This window comes from Ips typographus, linkage group LG6 (assembly GCF_016097725.1).
Source record: "Ips typographus isolate SLU linkage group LG6, UJ_Ityp_2.0, whole genome shotgun sequence".
Taxonomy (NCBI): domain Eukaryota; kingdom Metazoa; phylum Arthropoda; class Insecta; order Coleoptera; family Curculionidae; genus Ips; species Ips typographus.
In genome coordinates, this window is record NC_138427.1 from 1770572 (window position 1) to 1794735 (window position 24164).

At 33.4% G+C, this 24164-nt stretch overlaps 9 protein-coding genes across 13 annotated transcripts; 4 read left to right on the forward strand and 5 right to left on the reverse strand.

Annotated features, from left to right (window-relative positions):
• Positions 1-2986: 2986 nt before the first annotated feature.
• On the forward strand, positions 2987-6182 carry Arp10 (Actin-related protein 10). The gene is made up of 7 exons (XM_081981935.1): positions 2987-3238; positions 4613-4705; positions 4782-5219; positions 5273-5513; positions 5565-5685; positions 5741-5869; positions 5930-6182. Exons 2-7 carry the CDS (start codon positions 4635-4637, stop codon positions 6079-6081), a joined length of 1152 nt encoding a protein of 383 aa, XP_081838061.1. The 5' UTR covers positions 2987-3238; positions 4613-4634; the 3' UTR covers positions 6082-6182.
• MCTS1 (malignant T-cell-amplified sequence 1 homolog) lies at positions 3362-4454 on the reverse strand. The gene is made up of 6 exons (XM_081981946.1): positions 4307-4454; positions 4089-4241; positions 3933-4033; positions 3744-3877; positions 3614-3681; positions 3362-3541 (listed from the first exon to the last, which is right to left on the reverse strand). The coding sequence occupies exons 1-6, from the start codon at positions 4315-4317 to the stop codon at positions 3460-3462; spliced, it is 549 nt and encodes a 182-aa protein (XP_081838072.1). The 5' UTR covers positions 4318-4454; the 3' UTR covers positions 3362-3459.
• Positions 6074-7716, reverse strand: LOC145730629 (ATPase ASNA1 homolog). The gene is made up of 3 exons (XM_081981944.1): positions 7488-7716; positions 7206-7435; positions 6074-7152 (listed from the first exon to the last, which is right to left on the reverse strand). Exons 1-3 carry the CDS (start codon positions 7595-7597, stop codon positions 6503-6505), a joined length of 990 nt encoding a protein of 329 aa, XP_081838070.1. The 5' UTR covers positions 7598-7716; the 3' UTR covers positions 6074-6502.
• Positions 7717-7897: 181 nt separating this feature from the next.
• On the reverse strand, positions 7898-9556 carry LOC145730624 (tRNA:m(4)X modification enzyme TRM13 homolog). 2 transcript variants are annotated; one of them, XM_081981933.1, is made up of 7 exons: positions 9360-9556; positions 9076-9284; positions 8838-9023; positions 8551-8784; positions 8369-8493; positions 8180-8316; positions 7898-8127 (listed from the first exon to the last, which is right to left on the reverse strand). In XM_081981933.1, exons 1-7 carry the CDS (start codon positions 9542-9544, stop codon positions 7947-7949), a joined length of 1257 nt encoding a protein of 418 aa, XP_081838059.1. In that variant the 5' UTR covers positions 9545-9556; the 3' UTR covers positions 7898-7946. The 2 variants fall into 2 exon arrangements, with proteins under 2 accessions (XP_081838059.1, XP_081838060.1); XM_081981934.1 differs by having other exon boundaries at positions 9076-9279; positions 9360-9501.
• Positions 9557-9611: 55 nt separating this feature from the next.
• On the forward strand, positions 9612-10487 carry LOC145730634 (bolA-like protein DDB_G0274169). Of its 2 annotated transcripts, none has more exons than XM_081981949.1 (3): positions 9612-9735; positions 9985-10186; positions 10242-10487. In XM_081981949.1, the coding sequence occupies exons 1-3, from the start codon at positions 9722-9724 to the stop codon at positions 10383-10385; spliced, it is 360 nt and encodes a 119-aa protein (XP_081838075.1). In that variant the 5' UTR covers positions 9612-9721; the 3' UTR covers positions 10386-10487. The 2 variants fall into 2 exon arrangements, with proteins under 2 accessions (XP_081838075.1, XP_081838074.1); XM_081981948.1 differs by lacking the exon at positions 9612-9735 and adding an exon at positions 9742-9930.
• Hibch (3-hydroxyisobutyryl-CoA hydrolase) lies at positions 10422-13795 on the reverse strand. Of its 2 annotated transcripts, none has more exons than XM_081981937.1 (4): positions 13661-13795; positions 11498-11735; positions 10680-11432; positions 10422-10626 (listed from the first exon to the last, which is right to left on the reverse strand). In XM_081981937.1, exons 2-4 carry the CDS (start codon positions 11661-11663, stop codon positions 10490-10492), a joined length of 1056 nt encoding a protein of 351 aa, XP_081838063.1. In that variant the 5' UTR covers positions 11664-11735; positions 13661-13795; the 3' UTR covers positions 10422-10489. The 2 variants fall into 2 exon arrangements, with proteins under 2 accessions (XP_081838063.1, XP_081838062.1); XM_081981936.1 differs by lacking the exon at positions 13661-13795 and adding an exon at positions 11790-11932.
• On the forward strand, positions 12091-17363 carry ash2 (Set1/Ash2 histone methyltransferase complex subunit ash2). 2 transcript variants are annotated; one of them, XM_081981929.1, is made up of 10 exons: positions 12091-12359; positions 12437-12607; positions 12663-12841; positions 12970-13114; positions 13169-13365; positions 15953-16146; positions 16202-16379; positions 16435-16715; positions 16770-17027; positions 17084-17363. In XM_081981929.1, the coding sequence occupies exons 1-10, from the start codon at positions 12337-12339 to the stop codon at positions 17186-17188; spliced, it is 1731 nt and encodes a 576-aa protein (XP_081838055.1). In that variant the 5' UTR covers positions 12091-12336; the 3' UTR covers positions 17189-17363. The 2 variants fall into 2 exon arrangements, with proteins under 2 accessions (XP_081838055.1, XP_081838056.1); XM_081981930.1 differs by lacking the exons at positions 12091-12359; positions 12437-12607; positions 12663-12841; positions 12970-13114; positions 13169-13365 and adding an exon at positions 13841-13980.
• A 152-nt stretch (positions 17364-17515) lies between these two features.
• Positions 17516-21769, forward strand: sotv (exostosin glycosyltransferase sotv). Its single transcript, XM_081981927.1, has 8 exons — positions 17516-18271; positions 18325-18534; positions 19720-20030; positions 20087-20322; positions 20373-20553; positions 20605-20802; positions 20862-21103; positions 21155-21769. Exons 1-8 carry the CDS (start codon positions 17730-17732, stop codon positions 21371-21373), a joined length of 2139 nt encoding a protein of 712 aa, XP_081838053.1. The 5' UTR covers positions 17516-17729; the 3' UTR covers positions 21374-21769.
• A 546-nt stretch (positions 21770-22315) lies between these two features.
• Positions 22316-24164, reverse strand: LOC145730635 (uncharacterized). The gene is made up of 2 exons (XM_081981951.1): positions 23685-24164; positions 22316-23631 (listed from the first exon to the last, which is right to left on the reverse strand). Exon 2 carries the CDS (start codon positions 23279-23281, stop codon positions 22907-22909), a length of 375 nt encoding a protein of 124 aa, XP_081838077.1. The 5' UTR covers positions 23282-23631; positions 23685-24164; the 3' UTR covers positions 22316-22906.

Consider the following 24164-nt stretch of genomic DNA (forward strand, 5'->3'; position numbering starts at 1 on the left):
TTACCTGTAAAATTAATACTTCATTTTAAACGCAAACTAAGTGGTTCTAAAACCGTGACATTTGGAATGTTCAGGTAGAGGATGCTTCATTTCTGGGTATCAACCAATTAACGACAGCTTACTTACTTAGTGAAGCGTTTCATAAGGAAACGATATTCGTTACTTTTAAGAAATACTTTCTAGCCTATCCGCAGTCAAACGGAAACAAGTAGAAAAGATAATACACAAACACGTATTTAATATCAATCATTACTACATAGGCCTGTAATTTTTGTTAGATGTTTTCTATCAAATGTTTTTAATTTTCTTTCCGCGCTGTTGGTTTGAACAGCCGGTGATCTAATTAGGCACTAACTGGAGTTCTCCCCCTTTGCTTTGTTCATTTTTTTACGGAAATAGATATTTTATTTGGGGCAGAACATAAGCTAAGTCAACTCAACACAACTATGTAATGCTTTGTAAAGTAATAAACCACTTGGCTTAGCCCATTTATACACATAGAGGAAACTCCTATATTGGTCATGAAAATTAATATGAATGGTGGCGGCAGTAAAGAGGGTCTCATAATAAGGCTGATAGTTAACACTGATTGCATTCCATAATAAAACTCATTATTGAATTAAATTCAATTTGAAAATATATAATATAACTAGCAAAATGTATAACAGTTTAGGAACAAAACTAAATGATAAATGAATCAAAACACTTTGTTAACAGATTGACATTAAAACCTTGCTTAAATAATGCTCTGAATCATTACTTGTATGACTGATTGAATTCAGGAAACTAAGATAAAAGGATATTAATGAAAACATGTCTGGAATTTCATGTACCAGATGTTGAATAGTCACTGACCTTCAAGGCTGCAGATTAGGTGCAATTACAAAACATACTGTATATTATTTATTACCCAGGAAGGCTAATAAATACTTGTTTACCAACAATATATTTAATAGATTTTTTTTCCATACAACCTGCAAAAAACTTTGGATATCATCTACAGGCCAAAAACTAATTTGATTCCATCCCTATTTTGAGAGTGTAACCCTTAGCTACACCCTTTGCAAATTTTTAAATCTGCATTTTAATGAAAGCAAGAATGAAAGGCTCTTTTCCCCTGAATTTTATAATCCAGGAACGTGTTCAGCTGCTTCCATATATTGTAAAACTACAAAGTTATTACCACATTTTCACATTTGACTTTGTGTCAATTTTTTAACACTTTTTTTAGACACTAAACCAATCCTATAAAATATAATCAAATACTAATAATAAATTAATAGTATTTGAAAATCATGTCATACTTATGATACATATCTAATCTTGTTAAGCTTAAAAAAATGTTTTTAACAAAGGACTTGTAATTTGTAATAGAACTAAAGTGAGCTTAAATTAGCTGATCTAAATAAAAAATGCATACATTTTAAAATCCTCTTTGTAGAAAACCACTTCAACCATTTAAACTGTGAATGGCTTTGCTGTCTGGAAACCAAAATTAAAAACTACTAGCATGTAGAAGAGTGGTTTAATTTAGTACAAAAAAAAACACTCTTGATAGAATATACCATTAAACTTTAGACTGTAAGCCAAGTGTTACTTAAATAGTTATGTAAAATAAAAACTAATTAAGTAATTAAATAATAGAAATACATAATATCTCAGTTATTTAAAAAGAAACAGGCCTGCTGAAAACTGTGTTGTTTGCTACTAGCTACCTTAAATTTTATTAAAATTAGTAATGACACTAACTTTTAGTTTTAGTAAATGCAATATTCAGATAATCCACCCTGGCATCAATGAAGGAAGAGAATTTACAGTAATAAAAGAAGAAAAAAGTCCAGTAAACCTGTCCAACAAAGAACAGTGGGAGGTCAGCGACCTAAAACGGCTGACGATATTCAAGGTCCTAGTAGAGGTACATTCCAAGGATAAACTGGAGTTATTTTTATGAGAAAATCCCAGGTACATGACTTTTGCTACCTGTAGGAATTACTAGGCGTTTATTGTCACCTTTACAAATGACCCATGACTTATACAAAGGGTTTACAGAATACAGATGGATGATTTGTGTTTTAAAAGCTCTTCTTGGTAATCTACAGTAATTTACACTACTTAATGTGCGTTTCTTGAGAGGATAAATAAAATAATGCGCTTTCCAAAGGCAAAGGACATCCATAGGTCGAGCTGTGTGTTTATCAATTAATCTAAAAATTCTAGGAAGCTTGGCCTAAAAATGCTTTTGGAAGTGTTTAGGATTTAAATGAATCTCAGCCTTGCGAGAACAAAGGAATCCGTGAAGCGCAAGGTTAATTCCAAAAAAACCGCGGCCCAGAGGTTTAAGGCTAAATTTGTGGGTGAAAACTTGATGGACAAAGAAACGTTTTCAACGCGAAAATTGGGATTACATGCATCCGACGCAGCCAAACCCTTGATGACGGCCAAGCCATTTAGGCTACAGGAAAAGGGGAGTTTTGGACCAAAATAGCGTATCAATTAAAATCAAATCCTACTTACCACTTGAATTGATTAAAGCAACGACAAAAAACTTAAAAATTAGCACTGGTTGGTGTTTCGTTTTTTGTTTAAAAATAAATTAAAACGTGTTTTTCAGTCGTGGCTTGTTGTGCAGCCAAGACTGACAGACTGACAGCGAGCGATGCCAAAGGGAAATGCCAAAATTGTTTGGGGGGGAGTGACTCGGACGCCTTCGACCTCTATCGGAGGTTGGCAAACTACATTTTAATGATCTATAAAACACGAATTTTATCATAATTTGTTGATTTTATGATTGATAAAAGTAATATTTTAATAGACTGTGATACAGTTAATCTTGCGTGTATAATTAAAACATTATTTACTACAATTTAAGGCTCAAAATTTCATTTAAAATAATTTGTGTAAATGTGGTTGCATATTAACGCCCAATGACATGCAATTTATGTGAAATAGCGGGACATTCAAAAGTTGTGCTTGTGCAGTAGCTTCAGAATGTTGTCAATTACTATTATATCTTTTCAAAATTTTTTAGTCTTAGAAATACCTTGCATTTTATAGCTATTTATGTACCACTGTTTGTAGTGAAAATGGCAAAAGCTGGACGAAATTTTACAAAATCTAAAAGAAAATGAACCACAAGCTAATGTTATTACCTAAAAGTCAAGAGCATCCCAGGATAGGGAATACTAAAGTTTCTTATAATGCCCTCAGAGTGACCACTATAACTTACACCGTTTCCAAGGTAGGTATTATGTATTAATAATAGGTGAAACATAAAAATAAAAAAATCTATTGACAACATTTAACACACAACAGGAATTATTACTGTATTTTGAAGGGACAAAGAAAAAACAAACTAGTAACATAATATTGATGACAAAGTTTATTTAGTAAGCATATTTTATAAAAATGACACTCAATCACAAGAATTACATTTGGAGTGTATAAAAAATGAAAGAAACCTTACTTTATTGGTTTCATTTGCCACAACCCATCATTAAGATAGTGACAATTTTCCACTCCTATGCCTTTATTAACTTTGGCTCTGAAAAGAACAAGTAATGATTAATAACCAATATGTGAAGATTGATCCAGCCAATCTTGTAATTTCACTTACATGTCCTCTGTTGATAGAGTAGTTTTACCAATAGCAAGAGCGTGCTCTTTACCTTCTGCCATGATTGCCTGCAATTAAATTAGAGTATCACTTACTCAGCTGTAGATTAACCTAGTCTAAGTGATCTTACTACTACTGTATCTTTTGGTACTTCAGTCATTTGAGCTCCAGGTGATGTAAGTCCTGGACACATTATATTTGCTCCACTAAGTACAAAACGGATAGCACCTTTATCTACTTGTTGCATAGGAAGAAAAAATGGGTCTACAGAAAAAACTTCTAATTAACAGAGTGGTGTGTTAATATTCAATAAACTCACATTTGTGCAATAGTCTTAAAGTGGGCATCCACTGACTTTCCCTGTGCCGGAAGAACTGCTGTTCCCCAGCAGAATTAACTATAATTTCTATGTGATCATGACTGCAAAGTCATAAAAATTTGTTACATTAAAACATTGGAGTAAGAGTTTAGTTACCATTTGACTATTTTAAATGCGTCCTTTTTGGGTAAAACCACATCTAAATAGTTTTCCAGAAATGGATAGGACTCCAATATCTTAGCTCTAATAGACTTCTGCACTGAAGATTTTAACTGTAAAACTCCAGAAATGCTTTCTTTCTCATCAAACCTAAAAATGTTATCATAATGTTGATTAAAGTGGTGCTGTTCACTACAAAATAGGAAATACGTTACTTTTTAAACATATTTTTAACAAAAGTTGCTAGTAGTTTTCTCAAAATAGTCTTTAAAAACGAAAACCAAAAATTAATCAAAATATTAAATTTGAGGTTAAGTGACAACAATCTAATATGTCATATACTTATACACATATACTTACTCTTATTAATGTATGTAAAGAAAGGAAAAGAAGAGATTTTGTATGTTTGTTAAGATTGTGAGGTTATGTTATGATGAACATTATAAATGTCATAACAAAGTTTTTTTTGAGTGAGTTGATTTAAATCAAATTTTAATACAAAAACCACTTTTGTTTGATAGTACGCGATCGTACAAACTGAAAATGCCAATATACGAGCCTTTAACAAGCGAAAAACTAATTGTAGTGTTGGATATAGGAACAGCCTATACCAAGTAAGTGACAACATTATTTTAATTTAAATCCTCAAACTGATGAATAATTCAATAAGCAAGTATGTTTTTTTTGTAGATTTGGGTTTACGAATGAGTTTTCACCCAGACACATAATCAGATCTGAAGTTCTTTGTAAAAGAACAAACCAAATTCGCAGACTATGTGATTGTGACTCACCACAAGATCTTTATGATTTGCTGGTTGATTTTATTCACATGATTTATTTTAAGTACGCACTAATTAGTCCAAAAGACCGGCCGATTATTATTGTAGAGTCCCTCTTGTGTCCGACATTATTCAGAGAAACATTGGCCAAAGTCTTGTTCTTGCAATATGAAGTGTCCTCAATTTTAGTACTGCCCTCTCATTTAGTTTGTTTGGCTAGTTTAGCAGTTGACACAGCTTTAGTGGTTGATGTGGGTTATAAAGAGGCTGTGGCAATTCCTGTCGGTTTTGGCTTGCCTATTGTACAAGCCTGGCAGGCTTTACCATTAGGTGGTGAGGCAATTCACAGGTAGTAATCATTTTAGTTGAAAATTACAGGGTTAAGTAATGGGTTGGTTGCAGAAATTTGAGGATTTTATTGAGCAGTGCAAACACTGGAGTTCAAGCTCTTTCTGAAAAAGTGCTGGAAGATATTAAAGTTAGATGTTGTTTTGTTACCATGAAAAATAGAGCTGATCAGTTGGCTTTGTCTAGATCTGATATTGTACCTCCTCCAGATGTTAAATATCCTCATAAAGGTGTGGAGACTTTTATAGTGAGTGGTAAAGTGAGAGAGAAAGCTTTTGAGGTACTTTATGAGGAGGTAAGTGTATTCAATGTTTTTATTATTGTGGGTCTAAGGATGTGTTAATAGGATAATGATCATTTGTGCTTATCAACAATGATACTGGATGCAATAATGAAAGTTGACTTGGACTTGCGGCAGGTTTTAGCAGAAAACTTGGTGCTTATTGGTGGCACTTCTATGTCATTAGGTACAAAGTATTAATGTATAGAAACTAGTGTAGTTAATACTGTAGGTTTGAGCAGGTTTCAAGGCCAGGCTGAAAGAAGAGCTTCAAAAGCAACTTGCTTTGGACAGATACAGTGTGTTGAATATTAAGGAATTTAAATTCCATTCTCCACCCTGCAAAGAGAATTATGCAGCATGGTTAGGAGGTATTAACATATTAAACACCTGCTTTAATCCAGTTTGTACTTGCAAAAACATTTTTTTAGGCTCAATTTATGGTGCTACTGAATTTTTATCAATGAAAGCTGTTACAAAAGAATTTTATTTGAGGGAGAAACATTTACCAGATTGGATTAATTTAAAGGATGTGGAGAGTATGAGAACTACTACTGAAAGTGGTGGAACAAGAGTGTTGTAATAAATTTTATTGAAATGAGTTGTTAAGTAAGCTTTAAATTTAATTAATTTCTTATACCTAACATTTTTTTTTTAATTAAATATTCTATGTGGTTTGGCAAAGATTTTTTAAATCTACTAAATTTAGCATATTATCACACTAAAAACATACAATAAAGTTTAGATATATTACAAGCCTGATATACAAAAAAAATGCACTTTGTGAATCCATATAATCACAATAATATAGATTACCATAAGAATATCTACACCTAGCACACTATGTACAGACTATCTGATTTACAGATTGAATTAAAAAATGTCCTCTCCCTCTCTCCACAACTAATTAATAAGTGTATTTTTTTCTATTACCTTTCCATCAACATAGCAGATTTATTATTACAATTTCCCAATACATGTATTATAATCATATTGACAATCTGCTAAACACTATAAGGCTTAATTAAATAATCGGAAAAGCTTGCAATTTTCTCAACACCCCTGACTTCAGTTTCAAGTAAAGGCAGTTTAACTACATGAAAATCTTCATACAAATCTGCAATTTGGTCTAAATACTTTTCTTGAATTTTTATTCTGGCCCCACACATTTTACATGGAGGTTCATTTTTGCCTTTAAAAACCAACTGATTCACTATAATGTTGTGGGTGTCAATTTTTACTTTAGTCAGTTCTTGCACTAATCTTTCAGTTTCATATAAAGATAGAAACTCAGCAATACAGACACATACAAAAGTAGTCTGGTTAGGATTTTTAAACTGTTCATTAATTTGTTTAGAGACTTCCAGGACTTCATCCATTTTTCTGGAAATGTGATCCATGCTATGGTCTTGCATTCCTAATATACCACTAAACTGGTTGATCATTGGTGCCAAGTTTTGCTTGATGGCATTCAGTTTTCCTAAACCTTTCTCTACTACTTGAGGGAATGATAATAGTCTCAAAGTGTGACCTGTAGGAGCAGTGTCAAAAACAACCACTGAAAAATTCATACTTCTGATCAGTTTCATCACTTCTGCATAAGACATTGTTTCATCTGTTCCTGGGAAAGCATTGATTATTTCCTGCATGAGCCCTGCAAGTGATTAGTAATATTCAAAACTATTCAGCTGAATTTGAATATCATACCTTTGCCTACCCTCATGGCATCAGTCTCTCCATCAAAGTATTCTTCTGGCAGTTCATTAATGCCTACATTTGGATCAATTTCCATTGCATACAAGTTGGAAAATCCTTTAACTAGGGTGGGAACTTTAGTGAACTTTTGATCAAATGCATCTGATATATTATGGGCTGGATCAGTTGATATTATTAGAACTGTCTCTCGCACTTTGGATAATTGTACTGCTAAACTACAACTAAAAACACATTTTGATAAGAATTACAGGTAAAAATGCAAATAAATCATACCTGCAAGTGGTTTTTCCTACACCTCCTTTACCACCAACAAATATCCACTTAAGGCTTGTTTGATCTAAGATGTTTTTTAAAGAAGGCTCTAAAGGTTCAAACTCTGCCATTTTCAGTTAGGTTTTTTTGTAAGAAAAACGTTAGGGCCGATGTTCAGAGGGCTTTAAAAGTCAAAATTGTTTATAAAATTCTAAATGAAAATTTAATTGACTGTTTACGTCACTAACATGAGCTTGACATTTCTTCTAACCATACTTTTTCTTCTCTCTCCATGGTTCCCACGGAACTGTCAAAAAGAATTGTCTGAGAGTCTGAGGGACAAACAACCGACATTTTAACATTTCACAATTTATGGTAGAGGCAGATTATACTACAGACTACAGCGATTTCTAATGCAATAAAACTTCCTGTTCTTTTAACTTCTTTTCCATATTAAATTTTATTATTAACAGACAAATGTCAACTTTTTACATTTTTTACAGCCACAATGCAAACATTTTCCAAAGTAATCTCTTTGTCAACATAATAATGTAATGAACAGTCAAAATTGAGCTTCTCTAAATATTTCAATCGACCCCAATTGATTATGTACTTGCATTTCCTTCCAATTTCCTCTCTTTCCTCCCTGTTAAGTCCATATCTGCAAAATATGTTACAAAAATTTTATGGTCACATAATGTAAAGTGGCTTACTTGACAGTTTGTCCAAACTCATTTATCCCCTCATTTTTTAACGTTTTGCGATATTCTCTACTAAAACCAGTACCACATGTGGCCCAACTACTTAGTCCGCATATAATATTAAATTCATCAGCATTAAGTTGGTTTTGCTGTAAGAACATTAAACAATACAAACATTCAAATATTTTTCCTAAATCTAACTTCAAAAATCTCTTTGCCAATGTAAGGAGTCCATAGACATCTGTGATGGCAGCAGAAAGTTAAAACCATACCAAAAATTTTGTCTTTATTAGTTTCTGGATTTGTTAAACATCTGATGGCTAGATCTGCAATAAATCAACTTAACAAACCACTAAGCCAGAATGAAAATTTTAAAATCTTACCTGTAGCAGCACCACATAAATGTTTAGTAACACCCACAACTTTATTAGCATCATTGATGCAATCAAGCTTGTCTAAAACTAGGTCAGCAATATCAGCTCTAATTCTTTGCATTTTATCTGTTGTTTTTGCTAATTTATTATCTCTCTTGTGCTTTGGAGAAGCTTTCTCTATTAGCAGTATTTTGCAATCATTTAAGGATTTTGTAGCCTCAGCTATCCAGCAGCTGAGTTGGCCTACAAATCACAATTTTGATTCAAACTAAACAGTTTGTCACACACCACTAAACCTCTGCCAGCCCCAAATTCAATATAACAAGTTTTGTCTTGAAACATTCCATACTGCTCTAAAAGGCCTAATATGGCTGAGGCTTGAGTAAAATGCTTTTTGGCTTTGTCACCATATTCTGGTTTATTCATCTCTTCCTCCACTGCAGGAAAAGACAGTTTATTGTCTGTTATAGTTATGGCTGTTTCTAAAATTAAATTTATTATTAATTATTTGGTAAATCAGCTGTGGATACAGACCTTTAAAAATATCATTAACTTTTTTAATTGTCAACAAAATCTGTTCAGATGGAAAGTTTGAAAGCAGTTGATAGGATTCATTTATACTCAATTCAGATGGTACTTCTGACAGTCCACTGTTGATATTCTTTACAATGTAGCTTTCTAGGTTTTTCGGTCGAGCATTGCAGATTTTCAAATGCTTGCTTAATTTAGTGGCATACACTGTACTAAAACATTCATTCTAACAAGTGTCTACTTCTTTGAGTAATACTAACTGAGTATAATAAAGTTAGTAAACTTACTGCTTTGGATCTAGAGGACAGACAATTCTAATGTCAGGGGAGTTGTCTGAGGGTTGTTCAGAGGGTGTTGTGGTCTTTTGGTGCTCACCACAGTAGTCACAACCAGACTTTACTAACATTTTACAATATCGCTTTTTTCGTTGGACAAAAAATTTGCATGTAACACTAGAAGTTAAATTTGACATGTCGGCTTTTTATTAACTATAAAATAGTTTAATTTAATTTTAAGAAATAATAGCTACTCAAAATACAAAAATACAAGATTTATTTAATTTTTAACCTAACTTTAACGAATCCTAACCTTAAACTGTCAAATAGCTGATCACTGAAAGGGCAGGTGGAAAGTGGAAAGGTCATCGGACATGTGCCTCTCCAGGCAAGTACTCTATAAAGTTCAATGGTTGTTTATTATTATTTTCCATTGGAAAAATCAAAATTCAGTTTATTTATCAGATTGTAGTTTTTAGTAGCAATTTTAATTTACATTTTCCATAAAATAATCGACCTAAATTACATTTATGACCTTCTTGAGAAGCCCCTGTACAAGTCTTTTTAATGCATTTTATATTGGGTAATAAAACTTGTTTTGTACTGATTGATAATACTTTCCATTTTTATGTTGCAGGCAATTTATTAGGTGTCAGAACATGTCCTCAATAGAGAAACCAATAGAATCAGCAATTGTAAATAAAATACAACAGAATCTAAATCCTTCATACCTGAGAGTTATTAATGAATCCTATATGCATAATGTACCTAAAGGGGCTGAAACTCATTTTAAAGTTGTGATTGTTTCAGATTACTTTAAGGACTTACCTTTGATAAAGGTAGTTTATTTTGGCTCTATTAACCTTGTGCAATAAAATGTGTTATAAATTTTAGCGCCATAGAAAGGTAAATGAGATTTTAAAAGCTGAACTGCAAGGAGGAGTGCATGCCCTATCAATTATAGCTAAAACCCCTGATCAGTGGAGTGAGCAAGAAATTGAACCAAGTCCAAACTGCCGAGGTGGTTTTGGAAAGTGATTAGCTACAACCAGGAATTAGAAATGATGTAATAACTTCCATAATCAACATTTATTACAAATTTAGTAACAATAAAACCTTTTCCTATCCATAAAAAAAACATTTCACAGTTTATGTTTTAATTCCATTTCTTCAGGTAACTTTAAAAAGTGTTTATCTACAATCTCACTGGTGACTTCTGTTAAACTTGCAGGCTTCCATTTGGGACTCTGATCTTTGTCAATTAGTAGTGCCCTTACACCTACAAAACAGATAAGGCACCATACTATAATTAGCACATAATTCCAGTATTACCTTCTTTAAAGTCATGACCATCAACACAATTTACTGCCATCCTATACTCCATTTGTAAGCACTCATAAAGATTAATTTTTTTGCCTAACTCAAGTTGTTTAATTGTTATTTTTAAGCTTGTGGGAGACATTTTATTTAACAAGGCTATAGTCTCTTCAGCCCATTTTGATCCATCTTTTTCTAAACGACTATAAATTTCTTCCACAGTGGATGCAGAAAAACAACTATTTATTTTGTCCATAAAGGGACTCAATGAAAATTGTGCTTTATCATCTATGTGGTATTGTGCCAAAACATTACTAATGTCATTCTCATTGGAAGTTTTTAGGAGATCTTGTTCTAAAGATTGAAGCTTTGAGCTATCAGTGAAATGGGTGGCTATTCCAGCTTTATAAACATCAGCCCCTTTTAGCCGTACTCCAGTTAATGCTAAGTACCAACCCAATTGACCATTCAATCTAGGCAAAAAGTAAGAACCTCCTACATCTGGAAATAATCCTATTTGTGTTTCTGGCATAGCAAATAATGTTTTTTCAGTGGCTATTCTGTAGCGCCCATGAACTGACAGACCCACTCCACCACCCATTACAATACCATCTATTAAGGCTATATAAGGAATTTTGTAGGAACCTATGAGGCCATTAGTTGTATACTCTTTTTTAAAGAATTCATGACCTAATTTATTCCCTTTGAAAGCTGCTTCAGCTATAGCTTTAACATCTCCACCAGCACAAAAAGCTTTTCCACCACTACCTAATTGATTATCAAAAAGTTAAAAGTGTGGTACATCAGCTCATGTGTTGCTGGCTGCATTTTACCTTTTACAATCACCAACTTCTTCTCAGATTCCCATTTTTTTAAAGCTGGATAAATTTTGTCAACCATAGAAAGGTTTAAGGAATTCAAAGCTTTGGGTCTATTCAAAATAATGATCCCCTTGTCGCCTTCGTCTTGGACGATCACGTCATTTTCTACAGTGGACATTGCCCTGTTAACTTTCAGTAAATAGGGATACAGTTTTCCAGCAAGGGTCCCTGAGGAAAACTGTTTAATGAGCTGAAAATTTTCATTACTTGAAAACTACACATTTAAAGGTTTAGCAATTAATACCATTCTAAAATAAAGCTTATAAACAGCTTATTGTAGACAAATGTTAAAACTGGGAATGAAAAGATAATTTGAATGTTGAAAAAGTTGAGAAATCATAATTAAATAAGAAATGATAATTTGATTGTGAATTGCCTAATTTTGTGTAATTGATAGCAGTAATCAGTAAGATATTTTAATTACTCTAGACCATGATTTATTTCAACTTTTACCAAAGATTAGAAAAGGACAAAAATATCTAGTCAAGCTCAGATCTAATATTCTGACATATGACATTTGATAACAGTTTAATTTTTTTGATTAAATAAAAATAACCTCAATGTTTTAAATTTGCTATTACCACTGTTTACTTTTACTACAAACTACAATTGAATTAATTATTATTGAATTGTATGCTTTTTATATAGTTAAGTGGTTGCCACAGTACTAATTTATAGCAGTTTTTCATTAACAAAAGCCACAAATCATATTCAGAGAGTATTTACAGTTTAAAGGCATTTAATACTTTTTAACCCTCTTAAGCACTACTATAATTCGAATTTTTGAGACAATGTCAGAAGGAAAAGACCTGGGGTAAGTGCTGACTATATCATGGTTTAAACAGGGTAGCTGCTGAGTGAAGTCAAACATACTAAAGTGAGGTCTTTCAGAAAATCTGATTTTACTGAAAATGAGTCTTCAAATCAGGAAACAGATGATAAAACTCCAGGCAGTGAAACGGATAATGAATCCAGCATGTCATCTACTGCAAACAGCATGTCAAAGACTAATGAAGAAGAGAAACAAGAAAAGAAGCAAATTGAACAAGGGAATTGTTACTGGTATTTCTAAATTTGTTATACATGTTAAGATTGTTTTATTATACCTAAATTTCAGTGGTAAAGATCGTAATCTGAATATTGTGGAGCTGTTATGTGCAAATTGTGTAAGATGGTTTCATGAATCTTGCATTGGATATCAATTGGGAAAGCTTGTTCCATTTTTATTTAATTATGTGTTCCACTGCAAAAACTGTTCACCTACTGGTTTGGAGATGTTTAGGAAGAGTCAAGCTCGTGAGTTTTTTGATTCCATTGATTATCTTACTTTGTTTTCAATAATAGTGCTCAAGTGAGGGCAACATTTTAGTTTTATCATTTTTGTAAATATGTTGGATACACTTTATAGGAATATATTTATGCAGAAATCACTCAGATGTGTGTGACTGCAATAGCTAACCTGCAGCAGCTTAGTTTCAAAGAAGGAGGCAACAAGTTACTCTTTAATAAGGAAAAAGAGATTATTCCTTACATTGAGTACCATTGGGAAGCTATAACAACTACTTCACGGTATGTGACAGGATTTAAACAAAAATTTATAACACATTATATTGTCATTTACAGAAGAGTCACTCAATCATGGCATTCTACAGTCACCAAAACCTTAATCAAGGATATTCATATATTGTTTGTATTTGAGGATAAGGGTGAGGGTCAGATGTATGGGCTTATTGATACTGATTTAACTCGCATAAAACCAAATTATGATGCCATGATAAAGGGTGGAACTTTGAAAGTTACTGAAATGGGCATTCAACATGGTAAGATCCTATAATGTTTTAATATATCAATTATAGTGTAATAATTAGTGCTAATATATAATTTTTTTATTATGCAGGGTGTTCCAAAGAACCTGTTTTTAGATAATTTGTTCCACTGTATCATATAAAAGGTTAAATTTGTACTATTTTTGATTAGACTATTTAGTTTGTTCAAATTTTCTCTATTTAAAAAAAAAAATTTTTTGTGAAAATACTTTTCTTGTTGATGAAGCAACTGGAATCAATTAGCTTAGTTTTGGCTGAGTGGTAATAAAACTTAAATATGCTTACTTACTCAACCAATAATAACAAGTTTTGTGAAAACTAGATGTGATTAAACTTTGTGAGAAAAGTTGGTGATCCCACCTTATTTGTTCTGTTAACCTGATTAGTAAATCAAACACAACTAACAATAATTATTCTGAATTTTAAAAAATATGTAGAAGCCATTCAACTTTAATCAAAGTGGGCTTAACTGTTCAATTGCTTATATTTGACGTTACCATGACGTTTATATAAATTATCTGCTTTCCAGATTAATTTGTGTTTATTTGGCTGATAACGCGTTTAATCTTATAAGGATGGCAAAAATAAAAGTGGTTAATAGACCACCACGTAAGTTTTTTTAGGTTTCATATAAAAATAATCATACAATAATTTAAAGAAGTTATATTATCAATTTGGATTTTTTGTCTTTAAAAATATGAGCTTTGTGTTTGGATTGATTTAATATCTCTTAATCGATGCCTTTAATTTTGCCTAAACAATGCAAGTAGAACAGTTTTAGCGATAGCTAGATAAACTCGTCTAGCAAGTGTTTTTAAACTCGTCTGGAACACATTTTGATTGGTTGGTAATAATAGCTTTGATAAGTTTACAAGTACTTAGTTATTAACCTACATTAATGTAGTGATACAGGTTTAGTAAGTTATTAATAAATATTTACAGGGTGTCCAATTTTTAATAATAATAATACTCTATATTTTAAATCACATAACAATTTAAAAAAAAGTACATGAAATGAAATGGCGTCCTACATTCACCCTGGTGAAATTACTGATCTTGATATAACTGGTTACAATTAAAAGTCTATACAAAAGTCCTGCAAGCAATATGACTCCAGCTTAACTAAAAATTTGACAATCCTCATTTAACGTTAAAGTAGCATTGATGCGATCAAGAGCATTTCCCAGAGATTGGACGTTTTGATGGATTATACTTTTTAGGTGTGCTTTGTGTCCCGAATTGTTGTTTATAGAAAAACCGATTGGTTTGATTTATGTTGCTTTGATATTGTGTAATTCTTCGTTGGTAGACAGGGCATTGATAATCTCTTTGACTATGTTCAGGTTTCAGTTTTAACTTTAAACAGTTTGGACACTTTAATGTTTCACTTATACAGTCTTTAGTTTGGTGTTTTTCTCCACATTTCTGGCAACATGTCTTTTCCGTACAATGTTTCCCAACATGTCACACAAATCGGGAACTGCTTCCAATTTTTCGTTAAGATTTACCTTGTCCTCAAATAATTCATTCTCTGTTAGACCCTTTCTCAATCCAGTTATCATAAACATTGGGTCTATGTTTTGGGTTTCTTTTATTTTTATGTCTTTCTTATCTTTCAATGCGTTTTTCAGTTTTTCCTGTTGCTCCTTATTGTGACTTTCAACTATGACTGCACCATTTTTTAAGTACCTAATATTTTTAAAACCACTGGTAATATTTTTTGATACTATTTTTTTTTTATTTGTTGCATTGTTGTAACTGTACAGATGCAGTGCACCTTTTCTACTGAAATCATAGTTTCATGTTTTTTCTGGTCTTTTGGCGTGCTCCATTTCGGTTTTTCAGCATTTCTCATGACTGTTCTCTGGGCTGATGGTTTGTTTTTTAATGTTACTAATCTCAGCATAAGTTCGTTTATTTATAACTGATTATAGATGTTTGAACATTTTCCATAGCTGTTTGTATTTGCAAGTTGAAGTTTCAGTGTTAAATTTTCCTTCCAATCCTCCTATTTTGTATATTAATGACGTAAGTGATTTATATATATTAAAACTTGCGGTGTTGAGGAAATTCTGTTCATCCTTAAAGTTGGAGTTGTTATTTGCTAGTTCTCAGATTTTGTCTTAAGCTGAAAAGGCATCTAAAATAATTTTTTCCATGTTAAATTTATTTTCTTTATTTTTGTGCAATTCTTGATTTGGGCTGCACATGTTCTTATTAGTTGTAGTTAGCGTTAAAAAACTATGGGCGCAAACAATGGCTAGTTTTCTATGTTTTGGCTTTATAAATAAATATAAATTTGCTTTATATGTCTTGTCATCAATCTCCTGTGGATAAAAGTCTGTATAATACTACACTTAAATATGAAATAATGATATTATTCCCTCAAATCAAGCTCACAAATCTCTCTGACGTTTTATGACCCTCATTTAGGTTCTGTCAACAAGCTGGATATTAGTTCATATTTTACTGGCATATTAAAACAATAAAATGATATGTGGAAGTTATTATTTCCGATTTGTGCAGTTATTTGAACAAATGACGTTCTAAATACAGTAGGTTGTTTTTTTCTAAATTTCAGCTGTGGGTATAAAATCAAGAAACATGAAGCGCAAATTTCAGAGCGAATTGGGGGGACTCGGCAAAAAAAGCCGAGGTCTGGATTTGGCTACTCCTAAACTTCCCCCTCACGGCTACCCTTTGGATCATCCATTCAATAAAGACGGGTATCGCTACTTGTTGGCGGAGCCTGATCCACATGCTCCCTTCAGACAGGTTTGCATTTGGTCACCTTCAATTTTTTTGTCATTTACAATGCCGGTGTCATCAGGAGTTTGATGAAAGCTCCGATTGGGCAGGAAAACCGATCCCTGGTTGGCTGTACCGTACATCAATTCCGAGTACTGTGTTGCTAGCTTTACACGACCGTGCACCTCAGTTGAAGATTTCTGAAGATCGTTTAGCTGTTACCGGTGAAAAAGGCTACTCGACTGTTCGGGCTACTCATTGTAAACACTTCGGCCATATTTTTTCCTGATTATGTAATACAAACCACATTTACAGGTGTGACTAAAGGATGTTGGTATTGGGAAGCAACCATCGAAGAAATGCCAGAAGGATCAGCAACACGTTTAGGATGGGGTCAAGACTACGCCAATTTACAGGCACCTCTCGGGTACGACAAATTTGGATACTCCTGGAGATCGAAGAAAGGAACGAAATTTCACGAATCGCATGGCAAGCATTTCAGTCCCGGTTACGGTGAGGGAGATACATTGGGTTTTATGATAGTTATGCCGCAAAACAGCGGTACCAGACTAGTACCTAATACTTACAAGGATCGAGTAAGATAATCTTTGAGACTATTAACTATTACACCTTTAAAATCGAACTTTTAGCCATTAGTAAAGTTCAAAAGTCACTTATACTATGAAGAGAAAGACCACGTGCAGGAAAGGTTGAAAACTCTCACTGTCTTGCCTGGCAGTAAAGTTTTAAACTTTAAAAATGGAGAATGTCAAGGTGTTTCCTTTGAAAACATCTATCAAGGATCGTACTATCCAACGTTGTCATTGCATCGAAATGTAACAGTGTCTGTGAATTTCGGACCAAACTTCAAATACCCTCCCTCTACGTCGGAATACGAGTGGAAACCGGTAAGGCAAAAAAAAATAAATGTTGCTTGTTTTCTGTGATAAAATATTTTTTTTAGATGTCTGATAAAGGCGAAGAGGCAATTTGTGAACAAACCATGGCTGACGTAATATTTCTGACGGAAAATGAGGGTAGGCTACGGTTAGATAGTTTTGTACTCTGACACTAACGACTTTTTTTGTGTTCTTATTCTAATTTTTACATTATTCTGTAGTATATGTAAGGAAGAAAAGTGTCCTGATTTGATATGTGCAAATTTTGTCCCGTTTTAAATTATGTTTCATATTGATTTTCAGATGTGCAGTGTGTGAATATAATAAATATTCTTGTATAAGAAAGCATTTTTACAGGTTTTATTTCCTTCTGTGTTCACCTTAATTATTGCTATGGCACTCCATGACACTAGTTTCTAGTTTTGTCTATAGGGGACGCTGGCTTATTGACTTGTTCCATGTAATGATAAGTTGTCAGTTGTCATCACGATTGTCAATTACTAAAAAAATGTAAACAAAAGTTCATGTTTTTAAATCAACATTTACAAGTATCATGTTATTAGAAAAATGATTAAACATTCGTCAGATTACGCTGATTAATAGGTTTTTAGCAGTTTTCTAAAATGTGCACGCATATTTCAGTTCCGTCGCGACATATAGTGAAAGAGCGATGAGTTTGTTAAAGAAAAGTGTGTCTCCACAAATTGGAAAATGACGATTTCCTTGAAAGATAGGTTTTCTAGAGGATACGTCTTACTAAGTTCATCGCAAGTTTCGCAGGAGAGCTACAAACATTTCTTCCTGTTTGTCTTAGTTGTGTCTATTTTTATTATAATCAGCCTTCCTTTCATCAATTTTACCAGTAAAGATGCTAAGCAATTCTTTAAAATTGATCTTAACAATGTGGATAACTTGCCTGAAATTAAGTTGAAACCCAGCCAAACAGCTGGAACACCATATAATTCAAAATGTACCCACTGGGTGTGTTTCAACATTTATCGTTGTGGACATAGTGGTCATGATAGGATAACAGTATATGTTTATCCTTTTTCTAATCATGTTGATGAAAATGAAAACCCTGCTGTTAGGGGAATATCCAGAGAGTACTACAACCTTATCAAGGGCATTGTAAATTCCAAATACTACACTGCCAACCCAGAGGAGGCTTGTATATTTATTCCTTCTTTAGATACTTTAAATGAAGAAAGACTAAATGTTAATATCACTTCCAGAGTGTTAAATCAGTTGCCACAGTATGTTTTACACCATATATTTAAAATGATATTCAAAAATTATAGTTTTTTAGCTGGTCCAATGGGGAAAATCATCTGATTTTTAATATGATATCACAGCAGGTACAAGGATCTTGGAATTTTGCTAATTTACAGTCTGGAACTGCTATGATAGCTGGGGCTGGGTTTGACACACTGTCATTTAGGCAAAAGTTTGATATTTCCATTCCTGTGTTCAGCCCAATGACAAAACATGTGGAAGTATCAAGTACAAACTATGTAAGGTAAGTTATGTTTATTTAAAGTATACTATTCTTGTGAAAGACCCATATTAATTTTAAACAGCAGCATAGCAGGTTTTTAACTATGTATTTTCAACCATAAATAAGATACTTTGATGTGTTGTCAGGGTCAAATTGTAAAAAATCTGATAGAGCCCCATTTTGTATTACAAAGCAACATTTAGTATGATCCTCAGCTTGCATAGTTATTGCACAATAGGCTCATCCCACATTTCTTTAAATTTCATATTTGTAGAACACCAAAATATGAAATATGTATTTTTTTATTTTAAAAAATACTAAGACTAACATAACAAAAACTAAATCAAAACATTCAAATTTTATAGTAATGGTAACATATAAAACGCCGGCTAAATATGACATAGACGGTTTTGAACCAATTAGTAGCCAGGAGCCATTTGTATCACTAGCTATTTCTAGAAGAGCTTTTCTATTGCCAGTTTGTAAACTTCTATATTCAAATGAATCTTGGTACATTAGAAAGAATAACTGGCGGGTTTATTTCTATAAACGTCTCAGTGTTTACAGTTTTAAATTTTTTACAATACCACTAGACAAAAAGCATTTTGTTGAATTGGCATTGAATAACCTTTTGTCCAGTAAAATAAGAAAGTTTTCCTGTGTTCTATAAAACGTGCTATTTGGCAACATTGCAATCTGCCGACTTCTCTTGACTTGACTTTGAGGTTATAAATCAGCTGTTTGGAATTTGGAAGATGCTGTCAACCGTCCGAAAGCCATAGCAAATAGAACTGCTGAAAGTCGTCTACGTCATAAACGCTACAAAAGTCCTCGATTTTAATTTACTTATTAAGGAATTTTTAAAATCCGGTAAATTACCAGAAGACAATTATTTTTGTAAGTAAACTAGAAACTCAGACATTTCAGACTAAGTTTCCTGGTTTATATGTATTAAAACACAGTTTTACATTATGTGGGATGAGCTTATTTGAAATTTTGCTTAATAAACAGAGAAAATAGCAAAAAAAGTTGAAAAATTATCGTCAATCAATGGCGCCTTAAAATTAATTTTTTATTTTGTTTTTTGAGAAAAAAAATACCCTGTATCTACTGAAATACTACACTGATTTCCTAGGACTCAACCATTTCTAATATCACAATTGAATTTAAAGAGGCAGAGTAATTCACATTTTCTATTTTATGCAGGCAGTGGCAAATTACTTCATCCCAAATCAACATTGATCCATACTTTTTGGATGAGTTGTATAAGTTGAATAAGCTGCACAATGACGAAATATTGATTGTAAGTCATTGCCCTGATAAACAGTATACTAGTCGATGTCAAATAGATAATGGAGAGAAATTTGAATATCGCGATTTACTGCAAAAGTCAAAGTTCTGTTTAGTTTTTCGTGGTGAAAAAATGGGCCAATTTGTACTTTTAGAAGCCATGGCCGCTAATTGTGTACCTGTGATAGTGATGGACGGGCATGTTATGCCTTTTCATGACGTAATTGGTTAGTTCTTATGATTGTGTTAGTAAACTGATTTTTAAAACTGTGTGGTTTTACAGACTGGAAACGTGTTGCCATATTTATAATGGAAAGTCATTTACATACACTTATGGATGTAATAAATGATGTTTCTGAAAGTAGATTAGCTGAAATGAGAAAGTCTGTGATGTTTGTGTATCAGAAATACTTCTCCTCAATGCAAAAAATTGCCATAAGCACATTAGATATTATTCAGGATAGGGTGTATCCACATCAGGGACGCACGTATGATGAGTTGAATTTACTTCCCTCTGAGGTAAAATGTGTTTGGTTATAAAGTGAAAACCAACTTATACGTATTTTTAGGTTAATTATAATCCGTTATATTTTCCTATAACTGCACCAAGATCAACGGGTTTCACTGCCGTCATTTTAACGTACGATAGAGTGCAGAGTCTTTTCACTTTAGTGGAAAGATTGGCTAAAGTTCCTAGTCTAATGAAAATAGTGGTTGTTTGGAATAATCAGGATAAAGATCCTCCAAATAGTATGTTTATGGGCTAGTAGATTAGAATGTTTTCTGACGAAACTTTTCTAGTGTCTCAGTTTCCCAAAATATCCAAAGCCATTAACGTAATAAAAACCAAAGCAAATAAGTTATCGAATCGGTTTTATCCTTATGGAGAAATTGAGACTGAAGCAGTTCTGCATATTGATGACGATATAATCATGTTAACATCGGATGAAGTTGAGTTTGCTTTTGAAGTGTGGAGAGAGTTTCCTGATCGGATAGTTGGTAAAGTTATTACGCAGATTACCCGCGGATTAGTAGTAATATATCAATAAATATTTAAGGGTTTCCATCTAGAACCCACTACTGGGACAACATAACTAACTCGTGGAAATATGAGTCAGAATGGTTAAACGAAATTTCTATGGTTCTGACTGGAGCCGCGTTTCTACACAAATACTGGAGCTATTTGTATACAACCTCTCTTCCATCCAACATCAAGGACTGGGTGGACGACAATATGAACTGCGAAGACATTGCCATGAACTTTCTCGTAGCTAACTTCACCAACAAACCTCCAATCAAGGTAGATTATAGTTTGGAGCTTAAGGAATTACTTTAGAAAACAATGCTTCAGGTGACTCCAAGGAAGAAATTTAAGTGTCCCAAGTGTACTAGCAATGAAATATCGGCAGACATTGGACACATGGTAGCGCGATCGCAATGTGTTGATCGTTTTGCAAACATTTTCGGTCGTATGCCGCTTAAATCTGTCGAATTCAGGGCGGATCCGGTCTTGTTCAAGGATGCATTCCCGGAGAAATTGAAAAGATTCAATAATATTGGCGATTTATAGTTTTTAAACTTAGATGAATATTTTAATAGTTATAAGGCAGCTTTTTACCTTGATATCCGGAAATACAGAAGCACAACATTTTAGATTATTAGCTAAAGCTAAGCTAAGTTATTACTTGGGTTAGGATTTTTTTATAGTCTGTAGTCTTTTAAAATGCCTATAACATGAAGTTTCTATGATCCGCAGTTCTTGAGGTATTTAATTTTTTTAAGAGAAAGTTTACCCTACCACATTATTTGAAGAGTTGTTTTATAATTATTAAGTATTTTAAGTCATAAATATTTAGTCAATAGAAAAAAATTTCCTCTGTTTTATTGGGTGCAGCTTATATTATTAGATTATTTGCCATCTTGCAATTGTGACCATTTTAAATATAAGTAGGTGTATGAAGCATCATTGGATTTATATTTTTCCTTAATCCGTAGTTGTTGAGTGCAAAATGGAGGGTAAGTACGCCACTGTCGCCACACACCTGAATACTTTATAATGATTAAATTATACGTGCACGAAGAAAACAATCGTATGCGTAAGTTGTCATTGTTTGTGTGTGCTGCCGGTCTTTGCTCGGTGGCTTTTTATGCTCCGGCCGATGCTAAGTTCTCACAGCCCGAGCAGCTATAAACTATGTTTCGCTCGATATTCACGGCGCATCTCCTGCTGAATCCTCTTTTATTCGCAATAAAGGCCAACGATGAACTCTCTCACCGCAGCCAGGCAGTCTGCAATCGCGTACCGTTTATGGCTATTCCTGGTACTAGCAAGAACTTAGAAATGTCGTTACCTATCGGCTGCCATAGATCAAACAGCAGCCACTGTTAATGCGCCTGTTTTTTTAAAGAGTATTGTACATGAAAATATGAGTATATTGACGAGTTTTCTGCGATCGTAAGAAACGGCCGCTGCGCCATCGATGATAATGTCACCACTTTTTACGCTCTCGCGAATGTTTTACTAGTCAAAGCTTACGGAATTAAAGTTCTCGCATTTTTTAAATAACCAATTTATTATTATCACAATAGGTAATACAATGACTGGGGTGCTTTCAGAATATATTTCTAAGGACCAGTTTAAACATGTACCGTAGCGCGGTGTTACTTATAACAGTTTATTTTGAAACGAAAATTGCACTTTGGGTGATTAAATCGGTTGAAGACCCACATATGTGAAATAATAGAACATCAGCTATACGTGCACCAAAAATAGTGCAATAGGACCCAGTTAAAGCACATTTTTATATTTTTAAAGTTTTGTGTAAAGTTACCCGACAAAATGTAATTCAGTCAAAAACAAATAAACTAATTATAAAAATCACAAAAAGTATTAGTCTTAGAACTTGTACTTTGTTACATTCACTTTGAATCTCTTCTAATGTCTGGAGGCCTTAAGAATTCTACAATGTTGTCCTCATCTTCAAGGGAAATATCATCCTGGGCAGGGAAGACAAAGAAATTTTCCTTCTTCTGTCGTAAATATTTAATGACTTCATCAATCCTCCCTATTTTTGTAGCTAGTTTTACAACTATGAACGGCCCGTCATTCGGCATGGTAATGTCTTCTTGTATTATCTTCATTAATTTCGCTCTCTTCCACTTCCCTTTCTGGACTGTCTGGTCTTTCAATGCCCGCTTCTTCATCTTCATCGGAAAGTAACTCTTCGTAGGCTACTGATTTTCCTGGAATCATTTTCAAATTTTTCTTCCTACATCGAGCTGGATTACTGGAAGAAGAGGGACTTCTTGTTTCTTTGAGAAAGGACAGCAATGCACCGCTGACGTTTTCCGAGATATGTTGGTCCGCCCTATGTGCTGGCAACCTCTTTAAAACTTCATTAGGGTTTAGTGGAATAATGCCTGTTCCTCTAAAGGCACTTTCGATTGTAGTCTTGTTGGTAAAGGTCAATCGTTCCATTAATATGGGCGGGAAGGAGATTTTGTTGAGTGTCTGATCAGAATAATGTATCGCCAAATTCTTTTCAGCGGTCCATAATACCCCACATCTAATGGTTGTGTAAGATGTGTACCTACTGAAAAGTGTAAACTTCTTAGAGATTTATGTGAAATCTTGGTGAAGAGAGTTTGATGATTGATGAGACAATACAGTTTGATTATTGGAACCCTGCATCCCTCCAGACGTTGATGCTTTTGTGGCCACAGTTTACATTTCATCCAGATGACATCAGGGTCCAAATATGGGACGTTACGTACTTAGGACAAACAAAGAAACCTGAAAAAAAAAATGTAGACAGACAACAGCAGCTCCTGGAAACTAAACATGGTCAGATGTTACTAAAACGTGTGAATCGGCTAATCACCAGTATAAATTACGTTAAATACAACTTATACAGCATCAAGTTCAAATATATGCAATGGAAAGGTCAAGAAGAAACTTCTGCTAGTGAAAATCTTTGTTTTTGTACTTAACATAAACTAGTTTTTATTTACACTAAAAATGAATAATAATATATCTAAAAATAAATCATCATACATGGCCTGAATTTTTGAAATTACTTCTATACTGGACTTTTAGTCACGTTTTACTGTTCAACAGACGGCTAACTGCATTCTGGATCAGAAAAAGCCGACTGATCGTCGTCTTGTTAGAATTTAACGATGCGGTAGCAGTTACAAGTACTGTAAACAATCAATAGAAACGATTCGAATGCTAGACCAAGAATCAGGAAGTGTGCATTACTTTTCGTAATTATATCGAACGATACCTTTTCGTCTAATTACTTACTGGCTCTACCCGCCTTTATAGACAATTATATCGCTCTGCTTAGAAACTTGGCCGA